The 22500-nt window shown below is 34.1% G+C and overlaps 1 protein-coding gene across 4 annotated transcripts in view; it reads left to right on the top strand.

Moving 5' to 3' along the window:
• LOC144971094 (exocyst complex component 1-like) overlaps window positions 1-22500 on the top strand; it is a 42158-nt gene that overhangs the window by 13262 nt on the left and 6396 nt on the right. The window contains exons 8-20 of one of the 4 annotated variants that reach the window (XM_078911482.1): window positions 1430-1562; window positions 1962-2071; window positions 3290-3307; window positions 5710-5859; window positions 7348-7453; window positions 11324-11475; window positions 12071-12187; window positions 13284-13354; window positions 16592-16660; window positions 19179-19283; window positions 19583-19709; window positions 20336-20419; window positions 21425-21578. In XM_078911482.1, coding sequence (XP_078767608.1) covers window positions 1430-1562; window positions 1962-2071; window positions 3290-3307; window positions 5710-5859; window positions 7348-7453; window positions 11324-11475; window positions 12071-12187; window positions 13284-13354; window positions 16592-16660; window positions 19179-19283; window positions 19583-19709; window positions 20336-20419; window positions 21425-21578 — 1396 coding nt within the window. The remainder of the gene's footprint in view (window positions 1-1429; window positions 1563-1961; window positions 2072-3289; window positions 3308-5709; window positions 5860-7347; window positions 7454-11323; window positions 11476-12070; window positions 12188-13283; window positions 13355-16591; window positions 16661-19178; window positions 19284-19582; window positions 19710-20335; window positions 20420-21424; window positions 21579-22500) is intronic. The other 3 variants (XM_078911483.1, XM_078911484.1, XM_078911485.1) reach the window with 3 other exon arrangements.

Here is a 22500-nt window from a genome sequence, read left to right as displayed (position 1 = left end):
GTGAACCCGAATTATGTAAGGTGGACATTAGTAGGGAGTAAATATGGGATAGATACACAAGTAGTGAGGAGTAAACCTGGGACTGTGGGGTGTTGAAACCAGCGGAGAGTAAAGCCAGGATTGTGAGATATGGACACCTGAGAAGAATAAACTTGTAACTTTGGGATAAGGACACCAGTGGAGAGTGAATCTGGGACTATGGGTGGTGGACATCACCAGAGAGTGATAATGGAACCACAGGATATGGACTCAAGTGGGAAGTGAACCTGGAACTATGGGAGGTGGACACTAGTGGGGATGAACCATTGTTATTGGAGGTGAACACCAGTGGGATATGAACCCTAGGCTATTAGAGGCGGACATCACTGAGGAATGATCGTGGAACCACAGGATATGGACTCCAGTGAGGAGTAGATCTGAGGTTATGGGAGGTGGACACCACTGGGGAATGAACCTGGGACCACGGGAGATGGACACCAGTGGGAAATGAATGCAGGACGATGTGATATGGACACCAGTGGGAACATATTGTACCTGGAATGTGAGGTTTTATCCATAGAATGTCCCTGAAATTTGAGATTGAGGGTAGGCATCCTGCAACAGCTTTGTTGGGGAGGATTTTAAAAAATCTTATTAGCTTTTTGTAATGATCATTTTTTAGTTACTCTCTCTCTACCAATTACTCAGGCCCACAATACTTTTCTCTTTCGTGAACTTATTGTCAGTTTTTACGAAGATCAATCGCAATTTTTAAAACAAATTTTGTTGTTTTTTGCTTGCAAAATTTTGGAATTTGGTTGCAAAATTTTTGATTTTATTTTGTAAAAAACCGCCATGCCAGAATAAAAGAAAGCCTGAACCAAACTTACACTCTAAACTGTCGATATGAATCCTACACCCCTCAGCCACCATTTTGTTAAGTTATTGTTTAAAATAAATTTTCTGATAAATGATACTTCCTTAACTTGCATGAATAAAAGATAAGGGGCTATGACTTGCCTCAATATTGTAAATTAAACAATCTGTAAAGATTGATTGCTAACTGCTTAATAAAATGTTAATTTTAATGCAGAGGTTTGATGTCCGGTCCAGTTACCTCATCACTGATAAGCCTGAATTTTTTTTTTAGAATGATAATTATTTAGTGGCACCCTAACACTTTGGAAAAAAAATGCTCAGGCCCTCGAATTCAGCGATATTGATATAAAGATAAAGCAGTATACATAGTCACATGTTATATTTAAAATGGATGATGAGGCAAAGCTCATATCTTTTTACCCAATAAAAGTGATGTGAATAATAGACTAAGTCTTTGAACTGTTGAAATCTGGTCTGCCCTTGCCAAAGTGCAGTAGCTCTTGTACTAAATGATTTTCTGTTCAAATAGATTTCATTGTCTCTTGACATTTGCTTGGTTTTTTCCTAACAGAATCAACTGGATCTTGATTTAAAGCATATGCAAGCATTGATGGATGGAGATTTGACATCAACAAGTGGTATAGCCGAATGTACTGCTGCTGCCCAAGCATTGCACCGTTGTATGAATGCTGACATCCATCCTTGTACGTTATATTTCATATTATATTTTGAATGATATAACATGTTTTGCTTTTATCATCCATTAGTTGCAGAAATATTTTGTTTGTAACTTATTGTTAAAGCCATTTATTAGTGAAAGGAAATAGAGGTAAGTATTTAAATCTAAAATAATTATTCTGAAGAGAGTTCTTAAGAAACTGAGATTAAACGTTGATAAAACCTGCACTGTCAGCCCAGTGGTTATTTTAAAAAAAATCTTTATTTGGGCATTTGTAATTTTACTATGTAGTTTTGATTAACCACTTGAAATCGAATGTCACATAAAGTAATTGCTTATAATGTAACATCTATAGTTTTCTGTATTAATCTATTTAAATTACTTGCATTCCTGTTTAAAAAAAACAAACTATTTCCATTTGCAGCGTTACAAAGAATGGGAGCTGTGGAGGAACAACAAAAGCGTTTCAAAAAATTGTCCACAAATTTTTCAAAACGACTGGCTTATCATCTGAACAATCTTTTCATACATCAGGTAATTCAAACTATATTGAATTCAAGTGTTGTGAATTAAGAGTTCACTGATAAATAAATATATGTCAATAGCATAGGGAGCAGAGGAGTAATACCCCATTTCATTAGTTTTTGTGGCATCCATGGTTAAGTGATTTGGTGTCGTATCTGATAGCAAAGTGAAACGATGTAGATTATGGTCAGTGACTGCATGTTGGCAATTATTGCGAAACTCTACCTGTGCCATTGTGTCCTCCGGTAAAGCATGTAACCCCACTTCACTCCTATGTAAATGAGGACCTGGCTTTAAGAAGTGAATGATATTGTAAAAGTGTTAGTCCCAAAAAAGTGACATGACAAACGGTTTCTTCTTTGTGAAATTTTGTTTGATATGGCTTGCTGGGGGAATAAACAAAGCAATGCTATGCATATTGAGCATCGAGAAATTGTGGAAATATGTATCTCTCTCTCTCTCTCTCTCTCTCTCTCTCTCTCTCTCTCCCTCTCTCTCTCTCTCTCTCTCTCTCTCTCTCTCTCTCTCTCTCTCTCTCTCTCTGTCTCTCTCTCTCTCTCTCTCTCTCTCTCTCTCTCTCTCTCAGGTATTGAAGTTTGAGAGCCAAAACTCATTCTCTTCAATAAAGGCATTTAATTTAAGTCAAATTTTAAAGGTTATGCTTAAAACTCAATTCAGTTCACAAATATTTCGTTGTGAGAGTGTTACCATTTCTTTTTATATTTTGATTAAAACAATTTAAGACGTGAATGACATCATTCTATTCATATTATGATTGTGTATCCGAGCAAAAATTTTTAAAAATAATAATTAAGCATAAATAAGAAAACTAGAGCTTTAGAAACTAGAGCTTTTATCAAGCACTATATCCACTATATGTGCTCAAAGCTCTTTACAAAGGGTCGATGACTAACAACAACACGTAATATGTAGAACGAGACATAACGCCTGTAAGGCGATATTACAATGTTTTTCGACAGACACAACACTGTTGACGGCCAGGTACTCATTTTACACCCGAGTACGGTGAGAGAATGTGAGTAAAGAGTCTTTTCCAAGGACTCAACTATGCGCTGAGCAAGGCTCGAACCCAGGACCTTCCGATCCGAAAGCGAGTGTCATACCACAATACCACATAGTCGCACATGACATTGACAATTTTTTCTATTTTACCATGCTTTGAACATTTTAATAAAACTTTTCAACTTTTCACAAACATAAAAAAAGTCATTCCATCAAATCCATGTAAGTACACAGGCTTACATTCAATGTTGCAAGAAAAGGAGTAAAAAAAAATCAAATTTTATAAATTCATGTTGTGATTTTCAAAGATCTTGTAGTTATTGCTTAAATTTCACCCACCTTTCATTTTTCATTTTCAAGAGGGATCTTCCTCATGAAACAAAGCAATAATTTGTTATCATATATCGCTCAACCTTCATTAATATGAAAGAAACGAGGCTATTAATCCAACATTCTGCTTAATGGTGTGTTAAAACAAATTCCATTATTTATTGGTTTATTTATTTATTTATAAATTTTATTTGTTTTTATTATATATTGATTTACTTATTTAATTATTTATTTACATCATTTATTTTTGTTTGTTTGTTTTGTTATTTTGTTGTTGTTATTTAAAGCATCTCTCCCTAATTATCGGTGTCTACCTTTATATGTGCAAGAGACAGCTACATTTTCAAATATTTTTATCCAAAAATGGAGAATTCTTCAATTATAGTGTTCTTCTTTGTCTGAAGAGGGACTGTGACAATTGTATACGTTCAAGCAAACGTTATCATACTTGTCTGTTTTTGAAAATATATGAGAAATTGGAAGTTATTGCTTGCCTGGTAAGAGGTGGATGCCGATGGTATGCTTTCTTTCGCCATGTTAACTCACTATCACTAGCTTCAGGCATACATTATTTTGATTTGTGTTCCCTAATTATGGACAAAAAAAGCCTTAATTAGAGATAGTGAAAACATCAAGTGGACATATTTATAAATAAATTAGGAGTCTTTGAAGCCATGCTTGCTCCTTTAAATTTTATGAAAAGTTTGGAAAAGGCAAAGAGCTTTTCTGTTACATTAAGACCGCGAAATTAGGAACCTGGCAAATCACTATGAAATTCCATGTAAGTGGGATTATCTCTTTATAGTTTATCCCCTCTAATCAGGGCAAATTCTTCTTACATTCAGTTTGACAATTTTATTGCAAATTTCCCAAATCCCCTCCTCAAAATATACAAAAATTCAAACAGAACCAAAAAAAACACCCAATAAAGTTGTCACAACACAGCCAGCCACACCACTCAGCAGACATTTACTAAGGATGAATTATTTCACAGTTCGTGTCATTCCCTTTTTTATTCTAAGATGTGAAACAATAAGATACTCTTAGTAGGCACTGGTCTCATACCTTTACAATCCAATCCCAAGGGGATGGGACGATGTGTTGACTCAAGTCTGTGCTTGCATCAGATCTATAACCTAGTCAGGTGGGACCACCAGGGTTGTAGAGGGTCGGGTGGATCTAATTTTTTGTCCAAACAATCAATGTTGCATTCTTTTTTTCAAAGTCATTGACAACTATGTGTTTCCAGTTGGCATCCCTTTGGTTGCCTTTGGTTACCACCAAATTTAGTAGAATAAACTAAGTGTGCACAATTTGACAAATAAGCAAATATAACACCACCAAGATTTTCATTGGCTAATTGGCTTGGTCATATTAAATACAACAATAGAAAAAAATTCAAATAACAGACTATTAAATGCCATGCATGATGTCATGCTCTTTTAAAGTCCACACTTCTAAACCCGTCTGGTTTATAGCTAAACATCTAGAAAGATTGCTTTGACATGACAAAAGGGCTTTAGTACCCCAAAGCTTGTGTGAAAATTTAAATCTCCACCTTCCCGGCAAAACGGGCAGCCTGATGATACAAGGTAATGAGATGTTTGAGTAAGTTTTCAATTCCAACTTCATACAAGCTTAGTTCTTTCCAGCCACTTCAGTTGTGCTAAAAGAGCTCATATAATTTAGTTGTTATATTTTTCTTTTGGTTTATTTTATGCTTTGTAGCTTATTTTAAAATTTCAGAATGTGCACTTGGCTTTAAAAATGTTATAAGAAATAAGGTGTATTAATATTTTATTGCAATGGGGGGGGGGGGGAAGAGAAAATATAGAGTTTTGTAAATTTTGAATTTAAGGTTTTTATATATGAGTAACATTTATAATTACAGTTGATGTCAAGGAGACAGTTTTACAGACTCTTAACATGTTTCAAGCAATAAATTATCATTTTATTTCATGTGTATTATTATTGAAGACAAATTTTCAATGTGGATTGATATCAATGTATTTGTTTTACAGATTCTCTATCTTTCTATTTTGATAAATACTTACATGTATATTGCAACTTGGCATTTTTCTAAAGTGAAATATATTTATCTGAAATTCATCAAAGTACAGTGGGATTTCATCGTCCATGGGAATCAGATCAGAGCTGTTATTTTATAAAGTGCTCATAATACTTCTGAAAAGTAAAAGTGGAATATTTTTATTTCCTTATCAAAAGCATTTACTGCAATAGCATAGTACTCAAAGTTTTGTTGTTTTAAAATTGTTTACCCCAACATTGTTTAGGGCAATGAAATTGGAGAAACTTTGAGTCGCTATGCTGGAGAAATTTGTATGCCACAACACAATTCCATCCACAAAGAGCTGGTTGTGTATGCAGATCTGATGCTTTGGCTGAAAAATTCAGATGCTGATGTATTTCGAAAACTTTCAGATGTAAGTATTCATGGCTGTGAAACATACTTATTTTTTATGTCACTAAAAGAATTATTCTTTCATGTGTTTGTAATTTAAAATGATATAAGATTCATAACAAGTAAAAACACTGGACAATTTTTTTTCAGATGAGTTAGATAAATAAAACCCACGGGGCATTTGTAACAATAATTATAAACCTAATCAATTAGTGCTGCTATGTGGTCTTGTGGTATGACACTCGCTTTCGGATCGGAAGGTCCTGGGTTCGAGCCTCGCTAGGCGCATAGTTGAGTCCTTGGAAAAAATTCTTCACTCACATTCTCTCACTCAGGTGTAAAATGAGTACCAGACTGTTAACAGCGTTGTCTCTGTCAAAAAAGATTGTAATATCGCCTAACATCTTGGTTTTTACCATTTGTCAGCGATTTCACAGATGTAATATGTTGCACAATATTTCGAGTTACTGCCAAGAAAAGGCAGTAACTTTTACGTTGGCTCACTGCTCACCATTGGTTAGTCGTCGTGAAAATGCCTTGTTCAGTGATCACAAAATGGCAGTAACTTTTACATTACCATCACCGTGAACTAAGACTAGTGTAAGTCCCATTGATTTTCTAGAGCTTGCAGTAACTCTGATGGATTAGGCACTGAGACTAGGTAATCCATGGTAGACGAGGGAAGACAGACAGACAGAGAGAGAGGCGGTGGGGGGGGGGGGTCGTGAAACATATTTTTATTTTTCTAATGGCTCATTTAAATTGATTATTGTCTTTATATGTGGATTACTTAATGTGAAATAGGGGAATGGAAAAAAAAAAGGGGGGGGGGGGGGGGGGGGGTAGGGTACTCAAACAAATGTACTTGTTGTAGATTTGCATTACAAAAATTGTGATTTGTCTGTAGTTAAAAAGTATATCAGCTGGGTACGGTTTTGATAGACAATAGTCCATCACAAAGTAAACCTACTTTCTACAGAATTCAACAAATTAAACTATCTAATCACTGCTGAGTCAAACTTCTACATGATAGCTTTGACAAAAGTTTGGGATGCTGCAGGGATTAAACAGGGAAAGACAGTGGTGTAGGATAGAAAATGTCAATATTTTATTTCAAAAAGATTTTGCTTACATTTTTGCACTAGAATAAGTCTTAAATATCTATAAATTTCAGCAATTGATACGCAGAACGATGACTTTTACTTTAGTACAAACAGGTTACTCCCCCAGGCAAAATTTTCAATTGCCTCTATTTTAAAATACTTGTGATATGATCATTTGACAACTTTGTCAACATTCCTATGTCCCAAGGCTTTTTTTAAAATGTGAAAAAAGTGATTTTATGATATTTTCGAAAGACTGATTTTTTGCTGGTAAAGGCAAACTAAGCTCAATGACTGAGAGTTTTCTTTTTTTTTTTGTATGAGAAACCGTATAAAGAAATTAATCTACATATTTGCATTGATTAGTGTAGCGTGTCATTGCTTCTTCATCACTTCCTGCTTTTCAGGTGTACTTGACCAGCTTGTGTAAATTGTACACAAGAGAGGTAACTGAGTTTATGGAAAGTGCCAAGCAGAAATTAGTCACAACTAAGGATCCTAAAGGAAAGCACAGTGAGTTTCTTTCCGTGATCTTTCTTCTTGAATGTTTACCTTTGACTTTTTTTTTTTTTGGTTAAAATATTCAAACACATGAATTGATATTCTGCATTCATAGTTCTGCCATCTTTTTTTACCAGCCTTGCCTTAAACCATTGTCATTTTTTTTTTCAAATCAAACGGATTTTGTCACCTCTAATCCATACATTGGTGAGTTTACTGAGTGCGGCGTTTGATAGCTGTTTTCTTCTTTGTACATCCTCGGTGTCTCCAATTAGTGAGCCGACTTTCTTTGTTCTTTTCCATTCCTCTTTGTTCCTCGATATTGTTGTAAATTCGGTTTTATTGGCATTGACTTGGAGGTTATATTTCATGAGGGTATTTTGTATGATGTCTATATTTGCTGGTGTTGATCCAATAAAATCGACATCATCTGCATAGGCGATTTCTCTAGGGATTGCATTCTCAATATGAGTCGTTGGTTTTGGAATGACTTTTCGAACTTCTTTCAGAGCGTGTTCTAAGTATATTGTGAACAGAATCGGGCTCAGACTATCTCCTTGGGGGGTCCCGATGTTACTTTCGAACTGCGTCTGTTTTGTGGCCCCGTATATCCTTGGTTGTATCTTTGTGTTGCTGAGGAGAAATCGGATTATTCGGAGCTCGTCTTCGTCTACTATTTCTGTTAATATCTCCAAAAGTTTTCCTCTGTCGATCGTATCAAAGGCTGCGGACATATCGATTCCGGTTATTGTTATGGATATGTTTTCTTTGAGTGCCTTTGCTGCCAACCATTTATGTGTCCATACAACGTCCGATGTGCTTCGGTCTTGGCGAAACCCGCTTTGGCTATGTGATAGATAATTTTCTATTTTCGGTCTAATTCTGTTGAGGACAATAGTTGACAGTGTTTTTCTTATGGTATTCAGTAATGTTATTGGGCGCAGGTTGTTTACGGGTCCTTTCGTTTTTCCTGGTTTTTGTATTGTAATTAGGACACCGCTGTTTATGTCCCAGTCTTTGTGTGTTGAGAATGTTTTGTTCATTATGTTTGCAATGCTCAGATCCAGGGAGAGGGTACCGCATTTCAGCAGTTCAGCGGGAATTTCATCTTCGCCTGGGGATCTGTTATTGTTTAGGCACTTTATGCTATTTCTAACTTCAGTTGTTGTGATGCGGTTGTTTAAGTCTCTAGGGTTTCCTGAGAAGGGCGATATTTGTGAGACTTGTTTGTGAAATTTCTGCTGGAAGTGGTCAGTTACAATGTCAAGGATATCGTTGGGATTTGTTGTCTGTTTGCCAAATTTATCCTGTAGTTTTGGGTTCTCGAATGGTTTTCGGTTCAGAGATTTCGTCGCTTTGAACATAGACGATGCGTTATTTTTGGACTTTTCTATGTCTTCCACTTTTTTGTCTAATTCCTCGTTTCTGTGTTTTATTGTAAGTGATCGGATTGAATGCAGTATTTTGTTTCGTTCCGTTTTCAGGTTTATTATTTCTTCCGAGTCTTTCGTGTTTTGTATCCTGATCCTAAGTTCTTTTTGTTGCCGCGATAGATCGTTAATAGCGATGTTAGGCGTTCGATTTGGTTTGTTCTTAGTTGTAATAATAGAGCCTGCACTTTCTTCCCCCGCATATTTCATTGCCGCTTGCGTCTCTTTCCATTCATTGTTTGGATTACTGTTTTGCTTTATTTTCCATAGACTTGAGTTAAGTTCATATTGGTAATGAATGCGACATTCTCGCTCATTTACTATTTTTGCCGTGTTTATTTTGACTGCCGTTTTACCTTTCTGTCTTCGTTGTCTGTACACATTTATGTTGAAATTCGTTTTTACAAGTTTGTGATCGGATGTTAGCAATGTATGGATTAGAGGTGACAAAATAAAGAGAAAAACCAAACTGAAACTGTACCATGCTCTTGTAAAACCGGTACTTCTGTATAACTGCGGCACTTGGGCGTTGACAAAATCCGAAGAAGAACATCTGGATGCCTTCCATCGCACACAGCTAAGAAGGGTACTGGACATCAAATACCCCAAAAAGATCTCAAATGAATCACTCTATAAGATCACAAAAGAAAGACCAACAACGATGGCAACTTTTCGGTCACATACTACGCAGGGACAAAAACATACCAGCAAACCAAGCCATGTCGGGATACTTCCAAAAACACGGGAACCTTTTCAGAGGAAGACCGATCACAACACTCCCCGTGATCCTAAACAAAAACCTCACAACACTTGGACAAAGCATTAGTCTCATAACGGCAGGGGACCTTGAAAATCTGAGAACCCTAGCAGAGGACCGGCAATATTGGAGACACCTCACACAGGAAATACTGGAAACAGCCAAGGCGACCCGATCTTTCGGTCGAGACGCGAAAGGCATCTAAGTCAAGTAAGTCAAGTCAAACGGATTATGTTTCCAAAGTTTGTCTTGATTTGAATTCCACTTATTCAGTTTGGAATAATTATATCCAATGTATTGTAACAAAACTAATTGGAAAACATTATAAAACTCACAAATGTGACAGGGCGATGGTTTGGTCCAGAATGTACACAATTTACATTTTGATATCTCTGAATAGATCATTGTTTTCTCTTTAAATTAATACCTGCCCCGTTGATGTACCACAATTCTAAAATGAGATGTACAAGATTGAAATAAGAATTTACTGCAAATCTCAGACCCAAAATTTAGAAATTTGTGCTTAAAATTTCCATAGACATCATTTTAGCATCGGCAATATCATATTTAAGCATTTGTAATTAAATTTAATATGCTTTTTATATATATACATGTGGCAAACATCTGCAACTATTTATTTTTAATTAGTTCCATTAGTATTTACACAGTGCTTTTTCTTCTATAGTCAATATTTCCATGAATTAACTCCTAGTGGAGAAAACACATGACTCTTTTATACATATCAGTTGTACAGGGTTTATTCAAACTTAGTATTAATACTTGAACATGCTATGAAATATTCAATAACTTTAAAATAAACTCTCCAGTTCTGGAAAGGCTTAATGGCTTAATTGATGAGAACAGCCAAGGCATAATGGTCAATTGAATGAAAATCGAACGGCCATGAGTCCGTTCAACACTTCAATTCTAAAAAATAAACAAGAAACGAAAAATTACTGGTATACCAGACTGATGGTCTTATCTTATGCCAAACTTATAAGAGTAGTCAATAATTGTCAAAATGGTCACACTTTTAATACTTTAATAAGTTTTTAATGATAATAGTTTGATTTTGCGATAGAAAAATTACTTGAAAAGTCAAAAATTAAAGGAAAAGAATTTTCACTTTTTTAGTCACTTTTCAGAGGTATTGGCTTGTTCTCATCAGTTCAGCTAGATGTATCCACCTGACCAGACCAAACAGCCACACGCCATCATAAATATTGAACTAAAATGACTAACTGCATCAACTTGATGATCCTCAATATAATACAGCAGAGATAATCAAACATCATTTTACAAGGAAAAAAGGGTTGAAATAGAAGTTCTGTTAAAAAAGAATGAAAAAAATGCACGTAAAATATCCTTTTCAATGTCATTTAAATTTGAAAAAAGTTAGTTAAGAAAATACAACTCATGAGTAATAAAGAAAATACAACTCATGAGTAATATAACTTTCAGCCTAACTCATTTGTCAAGAAAATATGGTTTATCAAATTCATGCACAGGGTAATATAAATTTAAGAATGTTTGTAAGATAATCGCTAAAAGCATTAGTTTGCATCAAATAAAAGAGAAATATATGCACCCTAAGTGGTAGATTAATCAATGTGCTGTCTTTGATCACTATATACTATAAGAGACAAAATAACATGTTTCATTGACTCTATTATTTGATTATTACTTGTTGTTCAGATGCTGCCACTCTGTCTAGACTTACGGGTTCTACTACGAGTCTGACCAAACCTGAGGCGAGAGGAAGGTCTGGTTCCTCACAAAGCATCGATTCCTCCTCTGTCAAATATGGATCTGACCTCGATATTGCCATGCGAAGTGTTTTTGATCAGGTTAGTCTAATGGTGGCACACTGATTGAACTCATATTTTAATTATTTTTTTAAAATTTTATACTATTTTTAATATTTTTTTTTAATATTTCTGCGAGGAGGGTGGGGTGGGGGGGGGGGGGGGAGGAGGGGGGTGCTTTATGTGCTTTGCAGCATTGAAGGATTTCAATGTTTTTCTTTTTGCATATCATTTATTGTTTTGTCAGTATGGATGTATGTTGCGTTTGTCTGCTCCAAAACGCTGCCCTTACCCCAATCCCTAATTAAATTTCTTATTGAGTCTCTTACAGCTACCTCTCTCTCTCTCTCTCTCTCTCTCTCTCTCTCTCTCTCTCTCTCTCTCTCTCTCTCTCTCTCTCTCTCTCGTTCTCTCTTACTGTTATGGTGTGTGTCTGTATGTGTGTGTGTGTGCACGTGCTCATATGTTTGTATCTGTTATGTATTTGTGTAGGCTCCCTTTTTCATCAGTTGTTCTTTTCTCTTGTGTTCAATATCATTTTCATGACATGTAAAAAAATTTGATTTTTAAAAACTGACATAAAAATGTTGAAAGGTTTACAATGTTTTTTTGTTTTTTTTTTCGTACTTTTCCTCAGGTGCTTGAAAGAGTTCTCTCTGAATTGGAAAGAGTTTGCATAGCAGAGCAAGACTTTTGTTTCAAATTTTTTCATCTCATAGACAAAAATTCTACAGTTGATATGCCAGACAAAACTGTAAGTAACTGATTCTTTATTTAGTTTCTTTTTAAAAAAATTTTATTATCATTTAAAAAAAATTATTTACTGTGCGTCTATGTGGTCTAGTGGTAGCCTTTGGATTCAAAGGTCTAGGGTCGAGTCCCATTCTGAGTGGCACATATTTGAGTACTTGGAAAAGGCTCTTTACTCACATTCTCTCACCATACTCAGGTGTAAAATGAGTATCTGGCCGTTAACATCATTGTCTTTTTTTGAAAAAGAATAGTAAAATCACCCAACAGTCGCCATGTCTCGTCTTACATGTTAATTGTTGCTGTTGGCCATGGAACCCTTGTAAAGCGCTTTGAGTTTGCACTATATAAAAGCTCAGGTTTTTAATATATATATATATCATATTTTTTCCCCTTGTAAATCAATTCTCCATTATATATTTGTCATTATTGTTTTATATATTTATGTAACTATTTGAGTGTATTCTTTTTGACGATCTCAAATAGTGTGTTTGAAACAGTGCCAGATAAAACAGAAAGAAAAATACCAAAAAAAAAAAATTAATAAATAACTAAAAAAAACCCTCCCAAAACATAAACCTGCTTCATCCGGAATTGAACCTTAGACCTCCTAATTACAACTGGCAGGATGAAATTTGGGATGTTTTTCTTTCTGCTTTGTTTGGCATTGTTTCATACGCACTTTTTCAGATCTTTATGTTACACCAGTGCCTGCTTCCTAATTTATCACTTATTTTTGGTAGAGATCCTAGAGTAGTGTCAGTGTGAGTACTTAAAATGTTTTTGGACCAATTACAAAGATACATTGCTCTGGATCTGCCTCTGATCTCTTTTGAACTAGCCCTTTTGTCTTACCCTTTTTTCACGAGGCGCTTGATAACTTGATTAAATTTATTTTTTTTTTAAAAATGATTCTATCATCCTCTTTTAACTGAATAAAAGTGTCTCAAGCTCCGTAAAACCCCTAAAACTAAACTAACAAGCAAGTAAATGCTTTATTGCACCGTTACTTTGAATTGATTTACTTTCGTCAAAATTAAATTGAAACCAATAACATTTTATTAGATTTATTTATATTTATTTATATATTTTTGATTCAGGATAAAAATGTGGCGAAAGGAGAGGGAGATTCTGACATTTGGGTTGCCAAACAGACATATTCTGCCTCAGAGTAAATATTTTCTCTTCTTTTCTCTCCCTGTCTCTCTCTCTCTCTCTCTCTCTCTCTCTCTGTGTCTCTCTCTCTCTCTCTGTGTCTCTCTCTCTCTCTGTCTATCTCTCTCTCTCTCTCTCTCTCTCTCTCTGTCTATCTCTCTCTCTCTCTCTGTCTATCTCTCTCTCTCTCTCTTTCTCTCTCTCTCTCTCTCTCTCTCTCTCTCTCTCTCTCTCTCTCTCTCTCTCTCTCTCTCTCTCTCTCTCCCTTTTATGGTATATTAACTAAAAATACATTTTGATTTGAGCGCCAATTATTACTAATTGTTTACAAATCAAGTAGTTTTAGCCCCCCTTTTTAATAGTCTCTTTCATATTCAAGCTGATCTAGAAATAGAATGAAGCCCACGCTATCTATAGTAAATTTAGCAGATTAGGTTGCCATCATGTACAACTATTTTAAATGTTGGAGTCATGAATTAAGAATTTCTCGGTTGTTTTGGTGCAGTGTTTTTGTTGGGGTTTTTTGTTATTGTTTGTTTGTTGTTGTTGGTTGCTTTTTGTGGGCACTTTTTTATGAAGAAATGTTTATCATTACCAATTTAAGATTGACATTTATTTACTATTGATTCACTATTTTTAATCCATCTCATTGATTAACTCATACCATTAACAAACAGGCTAGATATAATTGGTTTTTAAATGCATGCAACCACAATAACATATAACAATATATTTATAAACTATATAAACACACACACAGTGGCGATGTCTTTATTTATAATGTTGACATTGGTAATCAAGTTGTATTGTTATTTCCATTTACTTTTTGCCAGCATTACTTGTAACTGTGAGATTCATACAATTTTATCTGATTGCGGTGAGATTATGAAGACTGATAATACAGTTTAATGACAGTTATATAAGATGCGAGAAAAAAACTGGAAAAAAAATTCTTGCTGTGTCAGTACAAAGCAGAAAGCAGAATGTTACAAGCAACAAGAACAAGACCTTGATCACTACATGCCAAGTCAAATTTTAAAATCCACTCTTGGTTAAGATGTCCAAAATGGCTGTTTGTAAGAGTTGTATAACATTATACACAAAAATAGAGGTAAAAGAGTTAATTCAAAATGCATGTGATCATTAGAAGATAGAAAATAAAATGGATTACAGGAAAAAAGAAAGATTACACATAGTCATAAAGCAAAAGTGGGAATCGACAGATATCAAAATTTGAGAAATTCGTCCCAAATCTTCATTATATGGCAAATATTCGGTGCTTTTATTAAAATAACTGTGGAACCAACATCAACATATTTTCCTGAAAAATTGTTTACATAAATTTCAATAAATGGGTTTGATTGTAGTAACATTTCAGACTGACAATTATCATTTATGGTCCAGTGACTACAGGCTTCTAAACTTTTCTAAATTTTTACTCGCTCCCAATATACCTGTTTGATTGGTTGTCTTTCTGGTTTAAGATCATAATATAAACTTAGATGGATGCTAAGACGATTTAAAAAAAAGAAAGTACAAGAAAATAAGCATGAAAAATAATTTTATTCCCAATTCTACCATACAAGGAGGTCAAAATGTTTTAAAAGAGATAATGATTACCAATTCTCATCTCAAAGCAAAGATTGTATTAAAGATGCAGAATTTAAAAGCATTGCTATTGTCACCTATAATATTCTATCGTACTCGCATGACATGCAGATCATTCAAATCTCACTCACATGGCTGGAATGATGCATGGCCTGAATCATTATATCAACAAAATTCAGTCAAATGTAAACATAATGGATTCTCCCACCAATTAAAGTTCTATATATCAACACAATAATCCAATTGATTTGAGTTTGAACCACATCAGGCATTTATGACGTCTGTTTTTTTTGTTTTGTTTTGTTTTTTAATGTTTGTGTTTTTTTGTTTTTTTAAATAGAATTTATCATACAAAAATAAGAAACATTACTCCTTTCTTCTTTGCTTCTGAAAACTTTTAATGATATGTCGTTGATCTTAAATGAAATTCTCAAGTTTAGATATAGAGACCTGGCGAGTTTTAGTGTGGTTTTGAATACTCACCGAATTAATGCTACTAACAAACACATAGACAATGTACAAGAAAACTTTAAAGGATGCTTTCTGATTTGTATGACAAATAAGATTTAATTTAAATTTGTTGGAATAGAAGAAAAGAAAAAACGCGCATGGTGAATTAGATGAATTAGTTTATAAAATATAATCAAATTAAGAAACTAAAAAATAAAAATGATACAAATTCAATTAATACAAAAGTCTTGTCTCAATTACATATTTCTACGACATACCACCTGGCACAAAAAAAGTTTATCAAGAAAATTCGCAATAACTCTCACAATTTTGGATCACATCATTGACGTAAAAAAAACAAACAAAAAAAAAAACCATTAGCTATGGCCAAACATGCACTGCAAGTTTGAGATTTGTATTTTTTCTGCAAACAAAATGGCATGCAGTAATAAAAACCTACAATATTTTTTTTTTTTATTTTACTGGAAATTTGTGCACCTATTCCCCTTCATGTTAAAAATTCCAAGTTTCACGCACATTTTGGGATTTTGTTGAAAAGTGTAGCTGTCATATTTTTCCCACCAATCCAGTTTGGCTTTTGAAATTGACATGAGGCTTTGCCCATGAATGTTTTTAATTTGGGATTTAACTTTTAAAGTGAGTTACATCATTTTCACAAGATGCGCCTAATTATTGTGCCATGGTGTATTATTAGGAAGGTGAATCATTATGTAGTAAGGAAACATTCATTTAAAAGAGTGTTAAGAGAGTGATGGTATAATTTTAAGAAAGATTTAACCGTGTTTTTTGTGCAGTTTGAGTATTTGTGTGTAGGGTGGATTGTGTTTGTTCATGTATTGAGCACAATATCTGAGAAAATATTTAATGGTTATATTTATTAAAAAGATAAACACACACACACAAAAAAAATATCTGAATAGATATTTGTAAAAGATGAAAGGAGGTAGAAGGTGGAGGGAGGGGAGGGTGATTCTTTCCGCAAAGTGGTCTGGACAATGGTAATGTCAATATTTGATGAATTTAGTACACTTTAATTTTGATAACATTTCTTTCTAAGTTTGAGATGAAAAAGTAATCCTATCACATCCTTTAAAGTTTTCTTATTTTAGTTCTGTAGATATAATCATGTGTTTCATGTCTATATTCACTTTTCACGAATAACCATATTTTGTAGGGGAAAATACATTACAGAAAATTTGGGTGAAGGCCTCATTCAGAAGAGGGCTGCTGTAACATCAGAGATGTAAGTAGAATGGAGATGACAGCACTGTCTAGTTGTGGCTTTGGTCAATCCCAAAATTCTGAAACTCTTTATCGGAATGTTGCTTTTAAGCTTTGATTTTTAAAGAGTACAATGAACTACATAATTTTTTTTTTTTATTATGCAAGGTTTTTTTTGTTTTGTTTTTCAAAACAATCATTTTATTTAATTGTGGGGCTGCAATTTTAAAGTAAATTTTATGTTATTATTTTTCTCCTTGTTATGTTCATAACGACCTACTGTCTTTATCATAATCACATTATTTTATTTCTTTGCTCTCAATGAAGTTTGGTTTTGTAAAAATAAAATGATTTGAAATACAATGAATAGATTTACTGGGAAAATAGATATTATGCTTTCCTGCACATGACACAAATGCAAAAATGTTTTAATTGATAGAATTCTTAACTACTCCCGTAATGCTTTTGTCAAATAAAGCAATAATTTTTTGAGTTGCAATTAGTCATTTACTCCTTTTATTATTATATCGATATTGTAATTTTACAAATTTAGCAAGTAAGCATGGAATTGCATTACTGTATACACTTTATCAGTGCAGTGCTATTAAATGCATATTAAGTATATATTTTTTTTCTGACTTAAATATAAATAATCATGGAAAAAAGGTTAAAAGGTCACAGTGTATATTGCTTCTTAAACATTAAAATGTTACATACAAAGCATATTTCCTAATGTTCACTGTAATAGTCATATCTTTGATGTCATTAACTTTTTAAAAATGTTAACTATTTTCTGCACTATTATTTAAGTATATCAAAATTCAAACAATGAAGCTATTTCATGTAATTGCGATTAAGCATTCTGTTTCCTCAATATTATCTGTGCAATATTTTCAAACTTGCTTGTAATTTTTTCCTTTATTTGTCGCTGAGTTGAAGTCATTAATTGTCTTTTGCTTTTTTTTTATTTAAAAAAAAAAGGTTGCACATAGAAGCTTATAATGATAAAATGAAAAAAAAAATGTATATATATATCCTCATTTCTAGTTTTCTTTTCAAGACTGTACATAAAGACATTGTGTATGTATTTAAACAGAATCCTTGCATATTTTTCTTCTATCATATTGATAGATACTATTTGTGTGAGAAAAAACTTAAGATTTGTGGTAATGTCGCCAGACATAAGATCGCAAAGAGGTGATTTGTTTAGTTATTTCATGATGTCAAAGATGACTTAATATTTAAATTCTGCTTTTCCTGTTGTTATTTTTTAAAAACTTTGATACCTGCATTTGTCCGTTGTCAGTAATGTTTCAATAAGTTCTATATTTTGCCTGTTCCCTTTTTGTTTTAGTTTTCCTTCAAATAAATCTGTTTTGATTCTCCACCAGCACTCAAATACTTTTTTAAAAGGTGAAAAGATATATTGAATAAAAAAACAGTCACCATCAATTTTTATATAATTTATAATGATGAGAAATATCGGGTATGGAGAAGTGCCAGAGGAAAACAGAATAAAAATATTGCGGTGTCAGATCGAGTTTGACACCACAATATTTTTATTCTCTGTTTTCATCTGGCATTTCTCCATACCCTATTTATCTTACCCTTTTTATGTAAATGCCCGCTCCACACTTTTTCTGAATTTTATATAATTTAGTTGCTTCATATCACTCTGATAATTGATTAAAGGCTAGGGTTTTATTTTAAAGGCTGTCAATATACATTTACTGATAAGGGGTTAATGAAAAAAGAAAAGACAGTTTGCATTTAGTAAATGGGTTGATTATCGATAACATAATTAAAAGTATTGTCAATGTTTTTTGTTTTTTTTTTAATTGTTTGAAATAATATGAGGCTATGAAAAATATGACAGCATTTGGCTTTAATGCCCATTTTATAATAGTGTCTTTTTTTTAAAAAGCTCCAGAGAGGAAGAACAATGGACCGGTAGAGAAGAAGTCAATTTTTTTTCATTGCTTGTGTAATATGTTCTGGTTTTCAGTACAGTTAAGAAAAAAAGGAATTTCATCATATTCTTACCAAGAGTACAACTGCGAAGACAGAGGTGTTGTGCAAAAAAAAAAATTGATTTGAAAATTGTCTTTACCAGCAGTATAAATTCCAAGATAATGCAAGGTGAATGAAATATGAAACACATGGTCAAAAAAATTAAGGAAACTGATGTTTTGTCTGCATTTAATTGAAACATTTATAGCTTATTTATGCAGTACTTATTTTAACATCTTAGCACCTTTTAAAAATTGTGGTGTAATTATTTTTTCAAAATAATGTATTTGATAGATCAGTTCCCTTAACATTCCATACCTTCCAAAAGTTACAGTCTATTCTGCCTGTGGAGATTAGATATTAAAATGCCAGTTGGTGTCATGGTGGCATTGCAAGGGATGGGGGAAGAGAGAGAGAAAGAGAGGAGGGGGGGGGGCGGTGGTAATAAAACTGTGCATGGCCCTTAGCTGTTTGAGAAAATGTTCTTTCTCAATATTTTCTAACATTGTTATCTTCAATATTTCTAAAAGGCGTCAAATAAATGACCAAGTGAGATCCATGATGACAGATCTGTTTCCTCAGCTGGAGACAGAACTTGACAACTTCCTCACCCATGCAGACAGACAAGATGGCATGTGAGTTATTATTTATTTCTTTGATGCAGTCAGAGCCACTTCTTCAGTACAGTGCCTTTATGCAAAGTTGACAACGCCACAACCACATTATCTCATACATCTTGTAGTGTTTCATTCATCCTGTTTTGTTGATAAAGGATAACCCGAAATGTTCATTTGATCTGTTTTTGTAATTAAATTGAAGCTTACATTCAATTTCACATTGTTATTTATTTCTTCGAGCTTCAAGCAGCAACATTTACATTATTGTTTTATATGTATTTTGTTTATAAAAATCTATTTTCATCAACTTGAATTAGGTATTCCATGTACATGCTGGTACGTATGAGTCAACACGTGATTAACAACCAGGACATGGGATCCTTTCTTGGAAAGACTTTTGGTAACTGCCTCATTAAGGTCAAAAGGAACTTTGATAAATACATTGTAAGTGTCCATGCCTGGTTGTCCTAATACTCTATATTCATCTCTGTGTAAGTGTTCTTGCCTGGTTGTCCTAATACTCTATACTCATCTCTTTATAAGTGTCCATGCCTGGTTGTCCTAATACTCTATACTCATCTCTTTGTAAGTGTTCTTGTCTGGTTGTCCTAATACTCTATACTCATCTCTTTGTAAGTGTTCTTGCCTGGTTGTCCTAATACTCTATACTCATCTCTTTATAAGTGTCCAGTTTCCCCCCTGGTTGTTCACTATTTTTAATGCTTCTATATACTCATCTCTTTGTAAGTGTTCTTGTCTGGTTGTCCTAATACTCTATACTCATCTCCCCGCCCCCCTCCCTAACCATCCACTATTCCATTTCTTTTAGCTATATTTGTTTTGTAATCAATGTACAAATAAATCATAGCCATAATTTGGGTTGAGAAGTTGAAAGCCTAATATTGTTGAACACAGTCTCTGGATGAGGATGCATATTTTTATGGCTTCAGTAATGCAAAGGCATCATCATTACCATCATCATTAGCATTATCATTATCGTTAGCGTCATCATCATCACCAATAACAACAACAACAACCTTAGTTAAAGTAAGCTCATTCTTTTCCTGCAGGAATCGATGATGCAAGCAGTCAAGGACACAAAAGTTTCAAAGAAAAACCGCTGTGGCATTATAAGCTTTGTACAGAACTTTGAGGTAAATATTTCACATGCTTAATTATTTTTTATTTTAAGTCTGAGATCAAGGTGCTGAAACGAACTTATTGTGTAATAAAACGTCATAATATTTTTTTAATCGGTCTGAAATGCTTATGTACCTTCAATTACTGTTATTGTAATAAACTTTAGTGTTTATCCTTTCCATATAATTTTAATGTGACTTACATTGGGCTGTGAAATAATTTTTTGTGGATTGTATACCTCGATTATGGTGGCCTCCAGTTATAACATTTTTTTGCCTTTTGATTTCTCATTTTTAGAATTTAAAATATTACAGTTAAAAATCTAGAGCAGACAGTGGCGCAAGATAAATATCTAAAAATATGTGCATGGTTCAGTGCCATACAAAGCAGAGAGAAAAAGTAGTTTTTAAAAAAAAAAATCCCAGACCCTTCAAATATAGCTTTCCTTGACAAGAGATCGAACCTTTTACCTGATAACTTGTATAATATATGTGTCTGCTTTCTGTATTATGTAGTATACACGTCCTTTAAGGTAATCACTGTTTTTGTTTTTTGTTGGGTTTTTTTTTGTTATTTAAAAAAAATTTTAGTTTGATTTTTCCTTTTAGTTAACTCTCTCCTTACCATCAATTTTTAGAATTCCCCCCGAAAATTCACACCCACCCAGCACAAAAATAGACTTTTCTTACTCAAACAAATAGTAACAAGTGAGTTCTACAACACAGTGTTTAGTATTTATAGCTGTAATCAAAGAATTTCTTTAAATTTCGTGATGTACAAGAGAAATCAGAATGAGCAAATTGTTGGTTACAAATTAACGAATGTGACGATTTTCCTATGGGTGGTAAGGAGAGGGTTATTTTTGACAATATATTGAATTGTTAGCATCCAGTTCAACCTGATGTGGATCACATTTGCCAGATTGAATTTAATAGGGTGAAAGCTAAAGTCATGTACAAAGACCATATAAGTTCTGTACATTTTTAATAAGTTTATCTTCCCTTGCCTTTTTTTTTCAGGACTTTAGCAACTTAGCGGAGAGTATTTTCCGAAGTTCTGATCGCCATGCTGACTTGGATAAAGCCTACACAAAGTTTGTTCGAGTTATCTTTGAACAAATTAACAGGGTGGCCTTGGAACATCAGAAAACACCAAAGGAAGTTGTTCTCATGGGTAAGTTTTGATTTCCTTCCTGAACACTTTTGTTTAACCTTGTGTTTATAACAGACACGTACTGTTGATATAAGCGCAGTAAGCATGCTTACCCACCCAAGGCCACAAGTTGCTTACCTATACAATCTTACAAACTTCAAAATACATTCATTTGTCGGAACAAAAGGAAATGAAATTAAAGATGAATCCGAAGTTATGATAAAGAGAAGTAAATCTTATTGTGCTTTCTTGGCTTCTGCCTTGTAACCTGAGGAGGAGAGAGGGTGGGGTGAATGCTCGTTTCCACATTCACTGCATCCATCCACCAACTTGCTATTAATAGAGATAAGCATACTGTATTCTGCTTCTGATTGACTATGTATGAATTTTAGAATGCCAGGACTGGAAAGGACAATCCTGCGAATAGCAATATTATAGTATCTTATGGGGAATGAACGGAGGCTGTAAGATGTAGACTCAAGTGTGAGTCAACCCGGGACTATAGAATATGGACACAAGAGAGGAATATACCTACTTTTTGAGATGGACACCAGTGGGGAGTGGATCCAGGACTATGGGAGGTGTACACTACAGGGGAGTGAACTCAAGACCACCAGATTTGGACATCAGTGGGGAGTGAACCCAAGGCTATGAGAAATGGACATCACTGGGGAGTGAACACAGGACCACCGGATATGGTCATCAGCGGGGAGTGAAACCAGGACTTTGGGAGGTGGCCACCAGTGGAAAGTGAGACCAACCCTATTAGAGGTGGACACCAATAAGGAGTGAATACAGGGGGATATGAGAGGTGGATACCACTGAGGAGTGAACCCAGGAGCATGGTAGGTGAACACCAGTGGGGAGTGAACCTGAGGCTGTGATTATGGACACCAGTGGTGAGTGAACCCGGGGCTATGAGAAGTAGACGCCATTGGGGAGT

This window comes from Berghia stephanieae, chromosome 4 (assembly GCF_034508935.2).
Source record: "Berghia stephanieae isolate SIO BIC M18660-M18661 chromosome 4, UCSD_Bste_1.3, whole genome shotgun sequence".
NCBI classification, from domain to species: Eukaryota; Metazoa; Mollusca; class Gastropoda; order Nudibranchia; family Aeolidiidae; genus Berghia; species Berghia stephanieae.
This window is presented reverse-complemented; position numbering and strand designations above follow the sequence as displayed.